The 22,711-nt window shown below is 36.8% G+C and overlaps 1 protein-coding gene across 1 annotated transcript in view; it reads right to left on the bottom strand.

The window, feature by feature from the left end:
- The window catches only part of SLC2A13 (solute carrier family 2 member 13), a 325,881-nt gene that overhangs the window by 253,510 nt on the left and 49,660 nt on the right, over window positions 1-22,711 (bottom strand). Inside the window, exon 2 of the mRNA XM_010970574.3 lies at window positions 11,943-12,102. Coding sequence (XP_010968876.3) covers window positions 11,943-12,102 — 160 coding nt within the window. The remainder of the gene's footprint in view (window positions 1-11,942; window positions 12,103-22,711) is intronic.

Here is a 22,711-nt window from a genome sequence, read left to right as displayed (position 1 = left end):
GTGTGGTATTTTGCAGAGATATTAGATAGTTTTAAACAACATGGCAAAATGCACTGACTTGTACAAAATTCACAGCACTAGCACTGAAAATAATGCACACACAACCATACCTACATACAATCCTCTTTTTGGAAACTCTGAATATCTTGTATATGTAAAGGTCTACATTTGAGATTCCAGAGATACAGTAATGGTAAGAGACATTCCCTTGCTTCAAGGAGATTATATTTAGTAATCATGTAACAAAATAAGATTATGTAATTGCTATGATTGAGATTTAGGCACAGTGGAACAGTAAGGAGAAAAGTTATCTCAACAGAGGATATTGGAAAAAGTGTCATGGCAGGAACAACATTTAAAGGATCGCTGGCCAGTGCAGAAAAGGAATACAATGGAGGGAGCCAACATAGACTGAGATACACTTTTTTTTTTAGGTAAAATTTTCATGAAGAGATACAAGGTGTACCATTCTATGAGCTCTGAGAGATACATTTATGTACCCTTGTAACTACTGTCCCAATCAAGAAGCAGAACATTACCATCATCCCAGAAAGTCCCTTAATCCCCCAACCCCTTTCCAGTCAATCCCCACTGCCAGAAACAACCACTGATTGAAATTCTGTCCCAACAGCTTATTCTGCACGTTGATTAACTTCATGTGGAATCACAGGCACCACTGTCTTTTGTGTCTAGCTTTTCAATCATGCTTTTGAGATACACCCATGTTGTTGTCTTGATTATTTTAACTTTATAGTAAGTCTTGAAATCAGGTAGTGATTTCCTCCAACTTCTTCTTCAAGACAGTTTTGGAAATTCTAGGTCCTTTATTTTTCTGTAAAAATTCTAGAATCCACTTGGCCATTTCAACCAATTTGAATGAATGTCAGCGGTGACAGTGGACACCTCTGCCTTGAGTTCCATCGTAAGGGAAAGCAGTCAGACTTACCCCATTGAGTAAACAGTTGGTGGCAGGTTTTTTTTGTTGATGCCCTTTATTGAGTTCAAGAAGCGTCCTTCTATTCTAGTTTGCTGAAAGGTTTTATTACAAATAAATGTTATTCTATCAAATGTTTTCCTGCATATATTGAAGTTGATCATATAGGTTTTCCTCCTCTGAATAATTTCAACATGGTAGCTTGGACAAATTAATTTTCATATGGTAAACAAACTGACTTTGCTGGGACAACTGACTTGCTCATGATTTATTATCCTTCTATATATTATTTGGTTTGATTTTACTAGTATTTTAAGGATATTTTTAATCTGTGTCTGGAATTTTCTTTTCTTGTAACACCTTAGGCCAAAATATTTTAGAGTTATGCTGGCCTCAAAAACCCATTTGGGAAGTATTACTTCTACCTCTATTTTCTTACAGCTTTTGTTTAAGCTTGGAGCTATTTCTTCCTTAAATGTTTTACAGAATTCACCAGTGAAACTATCTGGGCCTGGAGTTAGCTTCTCAGGTAGGTTAATAATAATGATTCAACTTACTTAATAAATAAAGAGAGCTTCAGATTTTCCACTTTACCTGGTGTCAGTTTTTAGTAGGGTTATGATTTTCAAAGCATTATGTCCATTCCAACTAAGTTTTTGAATTTATTGGCACAAAACTGTTCAAAGTATTCCCTCATAATCCTTATTATGTCAATGGGAATGACATGCTTTTACTATTGATATTGATTATTTGTGTTTTAGCTTTTTCTCTTAATCAGTTAAATCAGTCAATTTATCAATTTTATTAATCATTTCAAAGAACCAACATTGGTATTTTTTTTCCCTATTGTTTGTCTGCTTCCTATTACATTGGCTTCTGTTCTTTATTACATTCCTTCTATTTTATCTTGGTTTAATATGCTCATAATTTTCTAGCTTCTTAACATGAAACTTAGGTCATCTGAGAGCTCCTCTTCTGTAATAAAATCACTTTAGCTCTGTATTATGCTCTAAGCACAAATTCTACAAATTTTGATAGACTGTATTTTCTTCCCACTCAAACTATTTTCAAAGTTTCCTTCTGATTTCTCCTTAGAAACATGAGTTATTTAGAACATGCTGCTTTAATTTCCAAATAGTTGAAGTTTTCTTGTCATATTATTGATGCCTAATTTAATTCTACTATGGTCAGAGGACATATTATGTAAGAGTCATTTTTTAAAATTTATTAACATTTATTTATGACTCAGGATATGGTCAGTTTCAGAGAATGGCTGATTGTGAACTTGAAAAAGAATATGTATACTGCAGCTGTTGGGTGCAGCCATCCACAAATGTCAACTGTGGCTAGGCAGTTAAAGAGTGTTTTCCAGTTTTTCTATAAACTTAACTGATTTTTTGTCTACTTTTCCTCTCAGTTGCTAAGAAAAAAGTTAAACATTCTCCAAATATGAGCCTGGATTTGTCTGTTTTTTTCCTTTAGTGCTGTAATTTTTAAAATTGTGATAAAATATGCATAATAAAGTTTCCCATTTTAATCATTTTAAGTGTACAGATCTGTAGCATTCACAATGCTGTCCAACCACCATCTTCCAATTTTTGTTTATGCATTCTGAAGTAAACTATACATTCCTTATCATTCTTACTTCTGATGAATTGACTCTTTTATCATTATGAAATGTCCCTCTTTTTTGTGGTTTGCCCCTTAGCTTTATTTTTCTTTTTCAATGGAAGTACAATTGCAGTGTGTCAATTTCTGGTGTCCAGCACAATGTCCTAGTCATGCAGATACATATGTATATTTGTTTTCATATTCTTTTTCATTAAAGGTTATTACAAGATATTAAACATAGTTCCCTGCATTATACAGAAGAAACTTTTGATGAAATGTCCCTCTTTGTCCCTGGTCATACTATTTGTCTTAAAGTCTATTTTGTGTAATTATTAACATAGCCACACAAGCTTTTGTAGAATTACAGTGTGCACAGTGTATCTTTTCCCATTCTTTCACTTATAACCTATCTACAGCACTGGACTTAAAGAGTGCCTCTTCTAGACAACATAAATTTGTGCCATGCTTTGCAGTGATAATTTTTTTGCATTTAACATAATTGTTGCTGTAAGTCGATTTTAAGTCTACCATTTTACTATTTGCTTTCTCTTTGTCTCATCTGCTATTTATTCCTGTGTTCTTCTTTTCCTGCCTTTGTTCAGGTTATCTAGATTTTTTAAGTATTCCACTTTAATTCTTATAATGGCTTCTTAGTGGTATCTTCCTGTAATCTATTCTAGTGGTTGTTCTAGGGATAAAAATGCATCTTGATTTATCAGTCTACCAAGAGATACTGTAATTCTTCACAAACATAGTTAATTCCATTTTCTGCCCCCAATTTTTTAGCTATTGTCATCATACAGTTTACAACTTACATTATCAATTGCACAATACATTTAAATGTAAACAGTCACATGTCTCAAAAAATTGAGAGAAGGAAAAAACAAAGTCCTCTGCATATCATATATATGACAGCTGGTGTGTGTCTTCCTCACTGCAGATGGGTTTCCAACCAGTGTCATTTCCCTTTGGCCTGGCAAGTTTCCTTTAGCATTGCTTATAATGCAGGAGGTCTACTGGTGACAAACTGTCCTAATTTTAGATTACCTGAAAATGTTTTTATTTTACATACGTTTTTAAAGGACATTCTCCTACTAGATGGACAGATTTTTCTTTCAGTATTTTAAAGACGACATCAGGTAGTCTCCCACTCTCCACTGTTTCTAATGCAAAGTCAACGGTCAATTTCAATTGCCCTCCCCCTTCATGTAATGTGCCTTCCTTCCTTGGATCCCAGTTCTCTTTGTGTCTTTCATTTTCAGCTGTTTGGTTATGATATGCCTGGGTGTGGTCCTCTTGTGTTCCTTGGGATTCTCAGAGCTTCTTGAATTGGTAAGTTACTGTTTTCACCAAATTTGGGAAATGTTCAGCCATTATTTCTTTACATATTTTTTGCTCCATTCTCTCTCTCCTCTGAACTCAAATTACATGTACATTAGACTACCTGATAGTAATTAGATGTAAGCAAGACTACTCACTATTGTACTTCAGGTCCTGGAGGCGCCCTTCATTTCTTTTTTGACCTTATTATTCTCTCCTTTTCAGATTAGATGATATCTATGGATCCCTCTTCAAGATTCCAGAACTTGTCTTCTGTCATCTTCAATTTGCTGTTAAAGCCCATCCAGTAAATTTTTTAGATTTTAATTTCTAACTTCAGATATTGTACTTTTGGTATTAGAATTTCCATTTGGTTCTTTTTTTTTTTGTAAATGTAGTTTGCATTTCTTTGCTGAGATTCTCCATCTGGTTACTCAGAAAGACTATCTTTATGTTTAAGTCCTTGAACACATTTATAAAAGCTATTTTAAAGTATTTTTCTGCTAATTCCAACATCTGCATCATCCTGGGGTTTGTCTATATTGACCAGTTTTTCATTCACTTATGGGTCACATTTTCTGCTTATTTGCATAATTGTTTATTGCACTCTGAGTATTGTGAACAGATAAACTCTGGAGATTAAGATTTAGGTCTCTTCTAAACATTGACTTTTTTTTTTTTAATCTGGCACCTTGAATCTCTGGATGCTGATTTATACTTAGCGTAAATCTGTTTCTGTTTTGGCTTGCTGTTACGGCAAATTCCTTAATCATGCAATAAAGTTTTTATTCCTAAGGTGTGATGCCTCTAGGATTTCGATGGAAATTGCGAGCCGTTAACCTCTCTAGCCGGGCAGATTTCAAATTCATATATATCACCCCTATGGGCGTGAACTAAAACCTCTCTCAGCTTTCACCATCTTCTAATTACTGCTCTCTGCAGGCTCCATAGACCTCCCCTGTAACAGTCATAGTCCAGGGATGTCTGCGACAAATTAATGTTCAGATTTGGGGGCTTCCTCCTCCCTGGGTCGTGCTTATCCTGGATTTCCCCCCTTAAATTTCAGCTACTCTAGTTATCCCAACTCTAGTCACTGATACCATAAGTCAATAAAACTGCAGTTTTCTGCTTAAGTCCCAGATGCATCATGGACTGAGGACTGCCTGCAGAGAAAAAGCCACAGGTGTAGATATCACCATGAACTGCTCTCTTCAAGGATCAAATCCCCCTTCAGTTCCAACCTACCCTTGGTGCTGGGGCTCTCCAGTGTCTTAAATTGTTTTTTATATTCTGTCTATGATGTACAATGGTTATCTTCAGGGGAGATTAGTCTTTTACAGATCAGTCTCATTAGCAAACTCTGTTAACTTTTTACCTGGAAAATTCATATAGTTGAACGTGAGGGCGATTTTTTATTGCCAGCTTTATGCAGGATAGAGACTCATCCTAAGATTTGCTGGAATAAGAGCAATACCTAGGAATATTTAAGAGTTTGTAAGTATGTTCACAGCCATTATTAACTCATTTAATCCACACAATAACACTGTACAATTGCCGAAGCATTAGCTAAATGAGGATGATAGAGATTAGATACATTAATTCATGTGCTGTTAAAGCAAGTCTCAAATGTCCTCTTCCCACTATACTACAATACCTTTACGATAAACAGAAATATATCTTGTGTCTTAATTCCGTCAATAATAAAGTCACAAATACCCTCAGTATTAGGATATTTACTTTCAATCAGACTGCTAACCAAATCCATCTTTCTTAAAACGGCCAATGTCAAAAATTACAAGAATAAGTTCCTTAGCATAAACTTGTTTAGAAATGTCACCCTCTTTTAAACATGAATCTGAAAAGCATTTTATTGGTATGTTCTTTAAACTGTAAAATATTATGGGGGAGGGAGGCTCATAAATTTTTTTCATCCTAAAGTAATGTTGATTTTTTAAAAAATTATTTTCTAGGACTGTCAATTTACAAACCCAAACTCAAATCCAAACTCAATGTACTGTTAAAGACAGCGCAATGGATTTAAAATTCTATTCATACCTGTTGAAGACTAGCCTTCCCACTTTACCCTCAGATTCCCAAACAGTAATCAAAGCCTCCCCCAGCCACCCTAAACTTCTCACCACTGCCCAAACACAACTGGCTCTTTCACACTCTGAAAATTATATTTCACCTAGAAACTTCCTCCCCCTCACTCTGCCTGGAACTCTTTTGTTCCTAAGAGACTCAGCTCAAATATCATTCTATTGTGAAGCTAAGCTATTTCTTCCCATTGAGAGCTCCCATAACACTATCATTTATTTAACACGCTGATGAAAAATCTTTTCTTCATTAGTCTGCAAGGTGCTTGATTGCTTGAGGACAGGTACATTTCTTATCAATCTTTCTATCTCTAGTAACAAGTATAACAGTAGTATGCAGTGGGTGCCAAAAGGGCCAGTAAATTTTGAACATCTCTGTCATGTTAATCATGGACTCACATGATGGCACGCTCTGCTCAAAAAGTGATAGCTTCCCTTTGCTTGCAGATCAAAGTTCAAGACCTCGAGCCTACAATTCACAGACCCCCTACAACCTGGCTCTAACCTACCTGTACATCATCACTTCTGTTTCAAGCCTCCTGATCCTGAACTTGTCAAGTCTATTCTCTGCCCCCACATTCACCTCAGTCCCTTTGAAATCCTGCCCATTCTTCAAAGCTCAGCACAAGCCTCACAATGTCCATGAATTAGCCTGAAGATACTCCAGAAAAATATCTCATATAAATGTCACTCACACTAACACTTTGTGCTTTTCATTCAACACCTATTACTACTTCAAATTTTCCTTCTCCAGCAAAAAGAAAACAGGAAAACAAAACAAAACAAAAAGAACATCATGTGAATGATGAAACATGCAAAATTACCCAGCACACTTGGATACAATGCAAATAGTTGTATATAGTCTAGTGATGTGGAACAAGATAATGGTAGTTTAAAAAAATTAAATCTTGAGAATTAGTAAAAGTCAATACAAAGGGGAAGAATTTAGCCCCTCAATAGATATACCCATTCTTTTAAAATATAAATCACATGATGATTTATGTAACCATAAACAGAGGAATATTTGAAAATCAGCTCTAACCAAGAGAGGACAAGGAGGGCTCTGGGGCCCAGAGACGCATGTTATTTTGAGGGATGGGCACTTTCATAGGCTCAGAAACCAAGTTTCTGTCTCAGATTTTTATGTTCAATAAGAAACACATATGATTAATAACTTAGTTTTTCAGCTATCTGTAAAGAATATCTATTCCTCAGCATAAATTAATGAAATGATATTTTGGTTTATAATCAATATCTTTTTACTTTGATTAAGAGTCTCTTCTCTGGGTCCCAATCAATTTTTCACAATTTCAGCTTAGTTCAATAAGCATTTATTAAGCATCTACTATGATCCAGGCCCTTTCCTAGACCTAAAAATGAGTAGCAGGTCAGTGACATTAAGAAGCTCCAAAGTGAGTTAGAAGAAATAGACAAAATAAGCAAGCAGTTCAAAAATAAGACAATGAGTATAGAAGTAAAGTCAAAGTGAAGCCATGTATACAAAGGATTATGAAAGGACAAAGGGACAAAGACAGTTTCACATGCTGTACAAGTGGAGATTTAAAGGAAGAACAAATATTGGACCAGTAAACCAGGACAGGGTAGAAAGACGTTACAGGCAAAGTGAACAGAAGGCGAAAAAATCAACACGAAAAAGCAAGATGTGACTGGTTTACAGGCATGGTTGTTGTATAAAGGAGGAGTGGGGGTGGCAACAATGAATTATAAAATCTAGAAAAGCAGGCATGATTGGATGATGAAAGACACTATAAACCATGATAATGAGGCTTTTTTTCCCTGTAGGAAATGGAAAGTCTTTTAAGCATGTTAGCAGTGGCACACCCAGAGAACTGCTTTAGACAGATCACTATGGTGGGTAAGTTCACGTGCCAGGCTTTAACTCAGCAATTAAGAAAAGAAAACCTTTCTTTGCTTGAGGTGTGGCAAGTAAATCTCACTATGTTCAATAAGCACGATTAAAAAATATTAGCACAGAAAAGGGCAAACAGTGATAAAATGTCACATAGTAACTACAAAATAACTACCATCTTTATAAGCACTAATAATATATTAAGTAAAAAGAGAATCTCAACATCAGTAGTCATGAGGGAAACGCAAATCAAAACCACAACGAGATGCAACTTACCCCACTCAGATGACAAGAATCAAAAAGACAGACAATAATAAAGGTTCACTAGGATACGGAAAAACTGGAATTCTCATACTTTGCTACATGAAATAGTGTTAGCTGCTTTGGAGAACAGTCTTGCGGTTCCCCAAAAGGTAAACACATTTAACATATGACCTAGTAATTCTATTCCTAGAATCTATACACCCAAGAGAAATGAAAATACATGTCCACTCTGAAACTTGTACATAAATGTTCATAGCGGCCTTACTTATAAAAGCCAACAAGTGGAAACAACTCAAATGTCTGTCAACTGATGAATGGCTAAACAGACAAAATGTGGTATATCCACATTATTTGCCAGTAAAAAGAAATGAAGTACATGCTACAACGTGGATGAATCTTAAACACGCTGAGTGAAAGAAGCCAGTCACAATGGACCACAGATTAATTCATATGAAATACCCAGAATAAGTAAACCTATAGAGAAAGAGGGTAGACGAATGGTGGCCCTAGAGTTGGGAGGGGCTGGGAAGTTTGGGGATGACAGGTAAGGGGTGCACATTTTCTTTTCACGGTTAATGAAAAAATGTTTGAAACTTGACTGTGGTGATGTCTGCACAGCTCTGCAAAGATACTGAAAGGCACTGAATTGTACATTTTAAATGGGTGAATTAAATGGTATATGAATTATATCTCCATCCAAAAACTTAATCTTTAATAATATTTTCAATATGCTTATTTCCCCTTTCCTCATGAAGCCAGATGACTCCCTTCCCAGCAACAGAATGTATTAGGACGCTAGAGTCCTAGAAAAATATCAACATGCAGTCTTCTACTGGCAATTCTTTTTTTCCGAGAAAAATGTATCTTCCAATAGTTCAGCAGAAAACAATTTATTTCTATGGCGTTCAAACAGTAAGAGGACAGAATCTCTGACTCATCTGGCACAAAAGTTGAGTTAGTCTTTCAACAACATCAAAAACTAAGTTTTTCTGTCAGTTTCATCTTCTGTGTATATTAATCTGATTGCGACTGGAAAAATTATCGGTAATCGTATTTTAGCTTATAAACTCTTTAGAAGTAGAATGAGGAAAAAAGTGGTTAGATTTGGAGCAGAAAAGATTTGGCTCTAATCTATACCACTAATAACCATGTGATTGCAGGCAAACGTTTAACTTCTCTGAGAATTTTTTTAATCTGCAAATTGGGAACAGTACTAGTTACACCAGCTGCTCAAGATTTTGGTAAGAATCACGTTATATTCAGTAACAGACGCTGGAATTTTTCTTCATTGTAATGTGAACTACACAGGGCACCACATTCATAAGTTATTTTCACTACTGTATAATCTTTCTCTCTTTCCTAACTAGTATGGAGAAAAGGTATCTGAATTGCTGTATTTAGGAGCACAAGGGATTTTTACGGCAATGAAATTATTCTGTATGATACTATAGTAGTGGCTACATGTCATTATGCATTTGTCAAAACCCATAGAATGTACAACATCAAGAGTGAACCCTAATGTAATCTGTGGACTTTGGTTGATAATAATGTGTCCATGTTGGTTCATCGATTGTACTAAATATGCCAAAATGGGGAGGGCTATGTGCAAACTCTGTATTGTCTGCTATGAACCTGAAACTGCTCTAAAAGAATAAAGTCAATCAATCAATCAATCAATCAATCAATCAATCAATAGCTATATTTAAGTGGTGCTGGGAAAACTGAACAGCCACCAGCAAAAGAATGAAACTTGATCAGTATCTTACATCATACCCCAAAATTGACTCAAAATGGATTAGAGATTTGAACATACAACCTGAAACCATAAAACTCCTAGAAGAAAACGTAAGCAGTAAGCTCCTTGACATATGTCTTGGCGATGAATTTTGAATCTGAGAACAAAAGGAAACGTAGCAAAAGCAAAAATAAATAAGTGAGACTGTATCAAACTGAGAAGCTTCTGCACAACAAAAGAAACCATCAACAAAATGAAAAGGCAACCTCCTGAATGGGAGAAAATATTTGCAAATCATGTATCTCATGAGGGGATTTTATCCAAAATACATGAAGAACTCATACAAACTCAACAGCAAAAAAGCAAACAATCTGATTTAAAAATGGGCAGAGGATCTGAATAGTAATTTTTCCAAAGACACACAGATGGCCAACAGGTACATGAAAAAATGCTCAACATCACTCATCATCAAGAAAGTGCAAATCAAAACCATGATGAGATATCATTTCATACTGCTAGAATAACAGATAAAGACAAATACTGTATACCCTCTCTTATATGTGGAATCTAAAAATAAAAAACAAAGCTGAAAAGCTAACAAACAAAAAACCAAGCTCATATACACAGAAAACAGTGAGTTTCCAGAGGTGGTGGCTGGAGGTGACAGAAATGGGTAAATTTTTTTTTTTTTTTGGTTTAAATAAATTGCTTACTTTTTCAAAGTTAATAAAATAAATAAAAATTGCTATACTTAGATTAAAAACATGATATATACTTTATATATTTTCATTTAAAAACAGATTTTTTATAAAAGCATATATATCTATATTATCTATGTTAATAAAATTTTTAACATAATGTGAATAGATGATTTAGATTGTCTTAAAGCTGTGTGGAGTTGGAAGATTAATTGGCTTCCATTGAGCTTCCAAAAAAACTCAAAACATCAGGTTATCCTAACAACAAGTTATCACTTTCCTCTTTCGGTTCTTCTACAGAGTGAAAAAGAAAGATGAAATTTCTTGCTCCTTCAGTTTTTCAGAATTTCTTTTTACTTTGGCAGAGATTCATTCCTTCAAAGGTAGATTTAGTGATTTGGCAACATCTACAGACAGCAATACCTTAAAGAACGGTGTTCTCTCTCTAATGATCCTGAAAAACATAGGTCCTAACTGGCTTCAGTGACTTTTAATAAAACTTCATCAGTCTAAATCATTAATGCCTCATCTTAAGCCATGTGATTTATTGTGCTGCTTACACACAGAAGTTCAATTCCCTACATCCACAGCAGCAAACCCTTTTTCTTCAGCTATTAAGAACTAACTTCAATACTGTAAACAACCTGCAGACAAGCACTAGCCTGTCTTGTTCAATACTTTATCCCCAGTACCTACACAGAGTATAGGAAATTTTCATTAAAATTTAAAACCCTGGAAGGGTTACATGAATCTGCTGTTTTGCATACCATGAAGTATACAAAAATCCAGAGCCCAAAATATCTTTAAGCTTTATCATAAGATTAGTCTTTTTTTTTTCACCATATTCAGTTTGAAAATATTTTAAAGCAGTTGTAGAAATATTTCCCTCATCTCTTTTGATTCAAACTAAACCAAATAATGATCAAGAAATAATCTGTGTATTTTAAGTTTACATACATAACATCTTTTTGTAAGGCTAAATCTGTACCTTTAAAGATAGAGGTTTCTTTCATTCAGATCAGAATGGAGCTTCCTAAATCCAAAAAGGATTTCAGCTGCATCTGTAGTTCATGAACAGCTTGCCAATCACTGATACAATTCAGAAACGCCATGCATATATATTGCTGCATTCATGTTTAGACAAATATTGTAAAATACTACACACAGTGTCAAAAATGTCACCTAAATGCTAAAAGCCCTGTAAATATCAATTCTTAATGGTAGGTTCCTTGTCTGTCATGAAAACAAATGTCAGCTTCTTGTCCACTTTCAATTTTGCTGAATGCCATCACTTATAAATTAGCTACAATGCTTCAAAATACCCAGTTAGATTTTTCCTATCATTTCTCAATTGTTCTTCCTCCCCTAAAATCATAATTTACTTGAAAATTCAATGTAAGGACTATTTACAGACCTCCATCCATCCTTTTGGAGGTAACTGAAGGCTCCATCAACAACACTTGCAAAGAACTGCCCTCCTGTGATGAAGAGGGTATTAATGGTGACTAATCGACCTCTTAAATTGGGCGGCGAGACTTCAGCGATGTACACGGGCACCGTCATGGAAGCAATGCCTGTAAAAAAACAGCACACAGTGAACATTAGACGTTTACTCGAGATTCCTGTTGTTACAAATATTAATGATAGACTAAGACATATGCAGATACACACATTATGCGCTTGACTTTCTACTTTAAACAAAGATTTAGCGTATATTTAAAGCTTTTGTTTATAACTAGTGACTGCTACAGATAAGTAAGGACTTGTGAGATACCAATCTGAGTATCATTTTTCACATTATCACTTGAAAGCCGACATATGAAAGTACCCCTAGAGATCTCAGATGACTTTAGAATGCACGGAAGTATGCTTTACAACTTTCTGAAGACTAAAAATAGGAAAATGCTCTCTAGTAGACAAAATTTACCTAAGTATTTTTAGTCTACATGGAAATGTAATCAGGCAATGGGGAGAATCAAAAATCACCCCAAAATACATATTAACTATTCAAAGTCATCATTTCCAGTCGACACACCAAAACTCTTAACTGGTTTACTCATTAGAAATCTGTGCATTAAATTGCCTTATTCAGTTGGCCAGATGTACATTTCAGAAACAGCTTACAACGGACAGCACTTTAGGAATTTCCACTCTTCAAAAACAAATGGTCTTAAAGAGGGGAAGGGTAGAGCTGAGTGGTAGAGTGTGTGCTTAGCATGCACGAAGTCCTGGGTTCAAGCTCCAGGTGCTTCATTAAAAAATAAAGAAATAAAAACTTAATTACCTCTCCCCACCAAAAAAAAAAAAAAAAAAGACAAAACAAATGATCTTAAATATAAAAGCCTGTGGTGGCAACAGCAGAGACAGAGTAAAATGGAGAAACTCCAGAAGTATGTATTTGGTATCTAGGCTAAAGAGAATCTGAGTGGCGCTGTGAAGGATGAGGAGGAGAGGAAGAATCCGAGGGTGTTCATGGCCCTGAATTAGCAACTAGGAACGTGGTGCATGTTTTGCACGAAGATAAGGGGTATTAGAGAAAATTAAGTTTGGGTAGAAAATCATGTCAAGTTTTAGACAGGCTGAGTCAGAAGTGCTCTGGGAAATATACAAGTAAAGAACAAGCAGAGCTCTCCCTAAGAGTGCTGGGAATATAGATCATTTACATGTAAATATTCCAGCCTCCTCTTTTCTCCTACCCAAATAAGAGTCTTTGCCAAAATAAATAAACTTTTCTTCCTCTCTCATCCTCAAGGGAGAATTTGGTCTTTGCCAGCCTAGTTCTTAAGCTATTACCATGCTAGGCAAAAAAAAAAAAAAAAAAAAAAAAAAGGCTAGAGAAAAAAAAACATGGGCTGAAGATTTAGTTTGTGAGAAGTTCAAATGAAGAAGGCTGGAGGGAGTTGTGAGTGAGAGACTCAGGGTCAGTATGGAAAAAAATTGGGAGCCTAGAACACAGGGACTGATTGAGGCTTGTCGTGGGGGGGCAGGGTGGTTAAGAGATTTTTTGAACTATTGCTGAATTGTAACCTCTGTGCTATTATATTCTTTGTGAAGCAAGAAAGGAGGAGTATTACTATTTAATTGCTTTTAGTTGCTAGACTGCATTTCTTTCAATGTAACTCCAAACTGAGACTGGGTACAGTGGAGTTTGGGGTTTATAAAATATCTGGAGCTCAAAAGATGGTTCTGTGTGGACGGTACATATAATTGAAACCATGGGAATGGATGAGACTTCCCCGAAATGGAACACAGCAAGAATGCCTAGAAGTGAGTCCTGAAAAACTCCGATATTTAAGGAGGAAGAAAGAGACGTGACCAGCAAGCATCTACTTTACCCTTGAATACTATGTTATTTTCTAAAGTCTTTCTATGTTACCATTTTGTATTTCACGTAGGGTCACCCTTTCAGTAGGCAGGCAGGACAAGTATCACTCATTAGCCTTTAGAAAAGGTAAAGAAACCCAGCCTCAGTGACAGACAAGAAGAGATCTTTAGAAAGTCACATAATAAGTTAGTGTCAAGGTGGATCTCATAGATTCAGGTCCCCGAATCTTTGTTAACATGTCACTGAAGGACTGAGTGCCGTGCCTCTGTTTAGGATGTGACCCTTTAGTACTTCCTCAGGCCTGATTTATTTTTGGCCCTCCTACCTTAGCGAGCACACATGAACTTCAAGGGGCAGGAAGGGTGGATCTCTTCCCTGCCCCTACTGTCTGCTATGTGACTTACTGCCACCAAGTGTCATGTTCAAGAGCTCAGATGAATTATTAAAAAAAAAAATGAGAACTAAATGTTTTTCACTGTATAATTTCAAACTAGACAAGTTTAAAATTTGCTTTCATAAAACTGCTTAATGAAAATGGAGACCATAAAAGAATACTGATGATCAGGAAGAGGAACAGGCTGCAGGGTCACTGTGATTACACCTGTCCAACATGCATGTCAAGCACAGGTCCTGTCAATTCACTCTGCCGTCAATAAAACAACCCACGCAGACCATAATCTGTGGATTTCTAAACGTGATGCCCACGCTGGGAAAGCCTTGAACGTTAAGGCTATGTCACCCCAAAATCTCCTTCCCACTTTGGGGAAACAGCAAAGCTGACTATCCCAGTGAAGGACAGTTAAGTAATACTGCCTAAGATTCCCCAAATTAAAAATGAGGTGCTTCATAAATGAATGTAATTAAAGATATTTAAAGCTGGGGAGTGTTCTATAAAGAGCTTTTGATTTCTGCCCTATTCCAATCAGTAATCCAAAAAAAGAATATCTCATAAAGAAATAACAAATTCTTAATTATCCACACTGAACTCGTGAATTGAAATTAACATAAAGAATGTAGCAGTACAAGCGCTTGTCATTAGCTTATTAGAGTAAACGCAACCACAAAAATCTGTGTTGGTATTGTTTCTGAATATTTATTAAAAGCTAGACTTCTTACAAAATAAAAAGGCCTACATCGATGGAAACTCATTATCACATTTGGCTGGAGGAGTCGCACCAGAAAGCCGCACCTCAGACGTTGCAGTGAAGCCCCAGTTCACGCTTGCCCCGCTGATTGACCATGAGCCGCACGAAGCGCTCCTGAGCTCAAAGTTGGCTTTCAAAAACTGCTGGAAGCCCTTTTAAAGCCCTGAGTCAGGGTATAAATAATTTCATAACCAAATAGCATTAGAAAATCCTGTTGTGATGGGTAAATACCCATGAATCACAGCAGCCTCTCAGCACAATAAGCCAGGCAGCAACTAATTAGCTTCCCAGAAGCACATGAAGCTACCTTTTCCTAATAATGCTTCATGAACAAAAAGGATTATGAGGTCCTAATTTCATTTTGTAAATTGTTGCTCTATGATCTCTAAAAAATGAAGTTTAATACAAAGAAAAAGAATCTGTCTAAACAAACAGTATCTCTCACCGTAGCTGTTTCAGTTTGGCGGTCCTGCCCGGGACTGGTATGTCTGCATTCCACCAAAGAGTCAAGTATTTCCATTTACCAGGATGTTAACACCTTAGAATTCAGTTTTTGCTTTTGTTTTTGTCTCTTTCCCGAACAACAAGGCTTAAGACACTCATAAAAACCACTGGGCAATTTCAAAGAGCAGCAAGCCCCACAGAGATGACAATAAATACAACACAAAGAAGAACCAGGTTATGAGAAAGACTGTCTATAGAGATGACATTCCAAACATATCACCATCATTTCAACCCAGTGCCGTCCCTCACAGCCTAAGTGGCCTCTTCCTTTATATAACCTGAGAATATTCTATGGATCTGCCCGTGTTCTTTTTCACTGGTAACATCTCAGTAGAGCCTGTATTACATTGTTTCTCAAAGCAGGACGACAAACCCTTTAATGGAATGTTGGTATCTCATGTATCTTCTGAATTATAATTTGTCTAAGTGTCAAGCACAGACCCGGGCTTAACAGTTGGTGCTTAGTATTATGGGATACGTGCACAAAACCACATCCTTTTAAGTTAGTCTCGACTGGTTTTATACTAAATACGTTATTCATTAAAGACAATTTGGAAACTACAAGTAAGAAGTAAGGTAATGAGAAAGCACCTCTAATCACACCACCCATAGATAACCGCTATTAAAATTCAGTTATAATTTGCAGAATTTTTTTCCCGTAAGTCTATATGAGTAGCTTTAACTCATTATATTGCAAATATTTTTGTTCTAACTGTCCTTTTCCATTAAGGAGTCTCAAACTTCTTTCATAAGCTAGGCAGGTGCCATAGATATAGAAGCCGACTGAGCTTAAGATATAAGGTATAAAGTGGCTTACATAACAACTCAGACACGATGCACTCTGCAGGCCAAAGAAAATAGCCACACAAAACAGATCCACACGCAGCCATATCCAACAATCTTGATACTGGTTTAGCTCCCTTATAGTACAAAATCATCTTAAGTTAACAACATAACATTCCAGCATCCCCCTGACAAATGGAACACACAAAGGTTAATAAGAAATCAACACATTTTCCTCAAGGCAGTGAATTTAGCAGCAGCAACATAAGTGGTGCTCTGTCATGTTCAAGGCAACGTGACATCTGGAGGTAAATGTTCTAAGGACAACAACAACAATGTGGACCCAAACTGGAGCTAAAAGGCTTTGAGTCGTCTGAATATAGATTGTAATCGAATAGGTGTAGATAAAATATAGAAAAGATATATATACAGAATAAGATAAATCTAGGGCTAGAATTTAGCTATAGAAATATTCATGCAATAGATACAAAGACTGGAGGAGTAAAAGAAAAGGAACTATTAAAGAAAACAGTAAAGTATCAAAATAAATGAAAACGCCTCACCAAAACTGTTTAAGCTGTTCTTCAATATAGGGTTGAGTCTTACCTAAAAAGCAGGAACTTGGAGCCAGGAGGAGGAAATCGACTCAAATAAAGACAACAAAATGAAATCAAATAGGGAATGGGTTTGCAAGAACACTAGAAGTTTACTAGCAGAATATGTAAATAATTACAGAAGTAAACACCACCTTGGAGACAGCAAATAACAGAGATGAAGCTGTGTGAAATTTGAAGCAGCATGGGATATCAATTTGAGATGCTGTCCAAGAATGGAAAGCAGAGGTTCTAGTTCAAGATGGCAACGTTAGAAGATTCTGAACTCACCTCCTCCCACAGACACACCAAATCGACAGCAATATATAGAACAATTTCCTCTGGGAAAAAACTTATAAAACTGGCAGAGCGACCCCTTCACATCAGGCAAATGAGAGGCAAGTATCATCGGGCTCCCCAACTTTTAAGACTGGCAACTGAGAGACGAGCCCCCAAAATATCTAGCTTTGAAAACCAATAGAACTCACATCCATTAGACCCACGGTCTGGGACAAACTGAGGAATGGCTCTTAAAGGGCCAGTGCAAAGACTCACCCACCCCAGTGGAGAAGCAATCCTTTGAAAAGTGATCAGACTTAATATGAGACTCATTTTCCACTTTACAGGGGCAGGGGCCTCCTGGGATAGCCTCCAGAGCGCAGGCTGGTGGGCACCATCTTTCTGCTCTCTCTCTGCTCTGCTAAACCTGGCAGGCACCCTCCCCCATTCTTTATTTTTTCCTTTCCTGCCGGTGCATTTTTATGCTCCAGCCAGTGGGTACCACCTTGCACACACCCATCTGCCTTGCTAAAGCCAATGGATGCCATTTTTTTTTCTTTCCCTTTTTCCTCTTTTTCTTCTTTTTCTTTTCTTTTCCTTTGGTATTTTTTCCTTTTCTCAACTGTGCCATCTTTATTTTTAATTTTTTTTATCGAGGTATAGTCAGTTTACAATGTTGTGTCAATTTCTGGTGTACAGCACAATTCTTCAGTCATTTATATGAATATACACATATTCATTTTTATATTTGGTGCCATCTTTGTACCCCCCATCTCTGTCATGATCCAAGAGCTCCAGTGTCTCCCAGAGGGAAACTCCCACACATATCTGGAGCCTGGGTTTTAACTCGTGATCTGTTTTTGTGTAGCTGCTGCCAAGGGGATGCTCCTTGATCTCCTGAAGCTCCTGGTTCTGGAGGCCGGGGGTGGGAGTGGGTAGGGCTTGTGTCCCTGGGTGCCACACGATGGTAACAATTGGAGAAACACTTTTTGGCAGACTGCCACACTCAGAGCACTGCACAAATAGCAGGCTAAAACACACTCCAGGCTTCCCGAGAAATAAGCCTATTTGCCTGTCTGGGAGCTTTGGCCTGAGGGCTGGCTTCTAGTTGGGCACACTTACAGGGCCTACAGAGGGGCTGTCAGTGAACACAGGCAGGGGGAATGTAATCTTTGCACTCTCTCTCTGCCCCACCCCAGCTCACAGGTATCTCACAGGAAGGAGTTTATGCCTTTGTGTGACACCCTGATTTTTGTGGCTGCTGCCAGGGGCTGGATACCTCTACGATGCCTGGCTCTGGTGGCCAGTGGGGTGTGGCTGGCGGGTCCCACAGAACAGTAACCAACAGAGAAAGAGTGCTTAAACCGCTGCCCGCCCCCCACCCCAGGGCACAGGAAGAGCAAGGAGTCAGGTGCTCAGTTTTGTGAAAGAGTCCTATTGGGCGCCATCACAGCAGCAGCCTGAGGGGCAGGCTTCCGGTTAAACACACATCCCAGGTCTGATCGTCGACCTGTCCTGAGACCTGGGAGGAAGGTTACCAACTCCACCCTCTCCCTCTGCAGTGCTCCAGGGCATTGGACTCTTTCCAAGGGGAGCTTTTTTACATGTCTGGTTCCCCCACTTTTACAACTGGCGCCCTGGTTTTTAGGGCTGCTGCCTAGGAGATAGCCCTTGATCACCTGGCTCTGGTGGCCGGGGGTGGGAGTGAAGGCGGTGTTTCTGGACCCAGGACTGTAACAATCAAAAGGACACCTCTCAGCAGGCTACCACCCCAGAGGACAACAGAGACAGCCGACTGAAACACACTCCTAGGCTTTCTGTGAAAGAAGCCTGCTTGCTAGTCATGGAGGTTCAGCTGAGGGGCAGGCTTCAGCTTTGGCAAACTAGAGGCCGGAAGTGACCTCCTAGAGAGCAGAATGGGGACCAACACTGCTGCACTCACTCCGCCTCCGCCTCGCTAAGCTCATCAGTATCTCTGAGAGGGAAGTTAGTACACTTGTCTGAAGCCCTGATTTTTGTGACTGCCGCCCAGGGGACACCTCCAGATCACCTGACTCAAAGAGCCCACAGGGCTGGCAGTCCCACATGACTATATATATTTGTACTCTTTAAAAGACATTGTCTGAGGGTCTGCCTTCCCATCAGCCTGAATGTAGGTACTGACTAGGACCCTCTCCACTGGGACACTGACTGGTCTTGGCACACCCTCAACAGAAGCTATTAAAAATAAAGTAGGCTGCTTGGACAATCACAGAGGTTTGAGAGACAACCAAGAGCTGGAGCAGGCCTGAGCAATCGCTAAGTTTCATATTCTATACATGGCCAATAATCAAGACTGAGAGAGGTTTTTTTTGTTTCATTTAATACACAGAAACCAAAACAGAGAGCAAAGGAAAAAAAGAAAGAAAGAAACCAAGGAATATGTTTCAAATGAAAGAATAAGACAAAACCTTAGAAGAAACAACTTTACTGAAATGGAGATAAGTAACTGACCTGATCAAAGTAATGGTCATAAAACTGCTCACCTAACTTGTACACCTAACTTGGGAGAACAATGGAGGAACACAGCAAGAATTTCAACAAAGACTGAAAGCATAAGAAAGTACCAGACAGAAGTCACAGAGATGAGGAATACAATAGCTAAACTGAAAAATACACCACAGGGTTCCAATAGCAGACTGAGTGAAGTAAAAGACTGGATCAGTGAGTTGAAAGATAAAGTGGTGGAATTCACCAAGACAGAGCAGCAAAATGAAAAAAGAAATTCTAAAAATGAAATTAAGGGACGTATGAGACAACATCAAGTGAACTAACATTCACATTACACTTGTCCCAGAAGGAGAAAAAAGGTGAGAAAGGCGCAGAAAACTTGTTTGAACAAATAATATCTAAAAACTTTCCTAACTTCAGGAGAGAACAAGACAACCAGATCTGGAAAGCTCAAAGACCACCAAAAAAGATGAACCCAGAGAGACCCACACCAATGCATGTTACAATTAAATGTTAAAAGATAAAGACAAAGAGGGCATCTTAAAAGCAGCAAGAGAAAAAAACACTTGTTATATACAAGGGAATTTCCATAAGAGTATCAGGAGATTTTTCAGCAGAAACTTTGTAGACCAGAAGGGAGTGGCATGATATATTCAAAGTGATGAAAGAAAAAAAAAAAAACTTCCAACCAGAATACTCAAACTGGTAAAGATATCATTCAGAATTGAAGGAGAGATAAAGAGTTTTCCAGATGAGAAGAAGCTAAAAAAGTACATGAACACTAAACTGGCCTTTAAATAAATAGGCTTTAAAATAAAGACTGTAATAGAAAATAAAGAAGGATATTAAATTTTGATAAAGCAGTCAATCCAACAAGATAATTTAACATTTGTAAATATTTATGCACCTAAAAAAGGAGCAATTAACTATATAAAGAAATATTAACATACCTAAAAGAAATAACAGACAGCAACACAATAATACTAGGGGAATTTAAAAACCCACTTACATAAGAAAGAAAATCAATAAGGATGTATTGGCCTTAAAGGATATGTTAGACTAGATGGCCTTAACAGATATGTACAGAACATTCCACACAAAAGCAAAAGAATTCACATTTTCCTCAAGTGCACATGAAACAGTCTCCAGGATAGATCATATGTAAGGCAATAAAACAAATCTAAATAAATTTAAGGAAGCTGAAATCATATCAAGTAACTTTTACAACTGCAATGGTATAAAACTAATAATCAATCACAAAAAGAAAATAAGAGAATTGAAAATATATAGTGACTAAACAACATATACCTAAACAAACAATGAGTTAACAAAGAAATCAAAAGGGAAATCAAAACATGCGTATGACAAACAAAAATAAAAATAAAGCAACCAAAACTTATGGGATGCAGCAAAAGCAGTTTTAAGAGGGTAATTTCAGAGTAAAAATTGCCTATCTCAAAAAATACTTTAAAAAATCTTAAATAAACAGCCTAGCCTTACACCTAGAGGAACTAGAAAAATATGAACAAACACAGCCCAAAAATAGTAGAAGGAAGGAAATAACAAATATCAGAACAGAAATAAAAGAAACAGAAACTAAAAAAAAAGACAATAGAAAAAAAAATCAATGAAACCAACAGCTGGTTCTTTAAAAAGAAAAAACACACAGCTTTACAAGACTGAATCATTAACAAATTGAAAATCTTAACAGACAGATCACAACTAATAAGATTCATTTGGTAATTTTAAAACTCCCTATAAAGTCCATAACCAGATAGCTTAACTGGTGAATTCCATCAAATATTTAAAAAGGTTACTACATGTACTTCACAAACTCTTCCAACAAAATAGAACAGCAAGGAACACTTCATTTCACTGGCCCAGTATAACTGTGATACTAGAAACAGATAGAGATACTACTAAAAATAAAAATAAGTAAGTAAAAATCACAGGCTAATATCCCTGAAAAACATAGAGGAAAAAACCTCCACAAAATATTAGCAAAGCAAATTCAGCTATACATTAAGAAAAATCATACATCATTATCAAGCAAAATTTATCCCAGGGATGCAAGAATGGGTCAATATCTACAAATCAATCAATGTGATACAGCATATTAATGAAGGATATAAATCATATGATCACCTCAATACACACAGAAAAAGCATTTGACAAAATTCAACATCCATTAGTCATAAAAATTCTCACCAAAGTGAATACAAAGGAAATGTACCTGAACATAATAAAAACCATATAGGACAAGTCCACAAAATACATATGCAATGGTAAAAGCTGAAAGTGTTTCCTCTAAGATCAGGCACATGACAAGGATGTGCACTTTCTCCACTTTAATTCAAAATAGTATTAGAAGTCTTAGCCACGGCAATTAGGAAAGAAAAAGAGATAAAAGGCATCCAAATTGAAAAGGAAGATGTAAAATTGTCACTATTTGTATATGTAGAAAATCCTTACTTAAAGATTCTATTGAAGAACTGTTAACTAATGAATAAATTCAGTAAAATTCCAGGATATAAAATTAATATACAGAAATCTGCTGCATTTCTACACATTAATAATGAACTATCAGAAAGATAATTAAGGAAACAGTTTCATTTATAATTGCATCCAAAAGAATAAAATGACTAGAAATAAATTTAACCAGGGAATTGAAAGAGCTCTACACTAATAAATATAAGACACTTACAAAGTAAAGTGAAGAAAACAAAAATAAATGGAAAAATATTCTGGGCTAATGCTTCAGAAGAATTAATATTTTTATTAAAGTATAGCTGATTGACAACATTGTGTTAGTTTCTGATGTACAGCAAAGTGATTCATTTATATATTTTTTCAGATAATTTTCCATTAAAGGTTACAAGATATTGAAAAATATATGTGTGTGTGTGTGTGTGTGTGTGTGTGTGTGTGTGTGTGTATAAATATCACTACTCCTTAAACCAGTAGTCTGTTGATGGGCACGTGAGCTGTTTCCATGTCTTGGTTATTATAAATAGTGCTTCTATGAACACTGGAGTGCATGCATCTTTTTAAATTAGTGTTTTTG

The sequence above is a fragment of the Camelus bactrianus genome, chromosome 12 (assembly GCF_048773025.1).
Source record: "Camelus bactrianus isolate YW-2024 breed Bactrian camel chromosome 12, ASM4877302v1, whole genome shotgun sequence".
Taxonomy (NCBI): domain Eukaryota; kingdom Metazoa; phylum Chordata; class Mammalia; order Artiodactyla; family Camelidae; genus Camelus; species Camelus bactrianus.
Note: the sequence above shows the minus strand (reverse complement) of the source record. Positions and strands in the feature narration are given on the sequence as shown.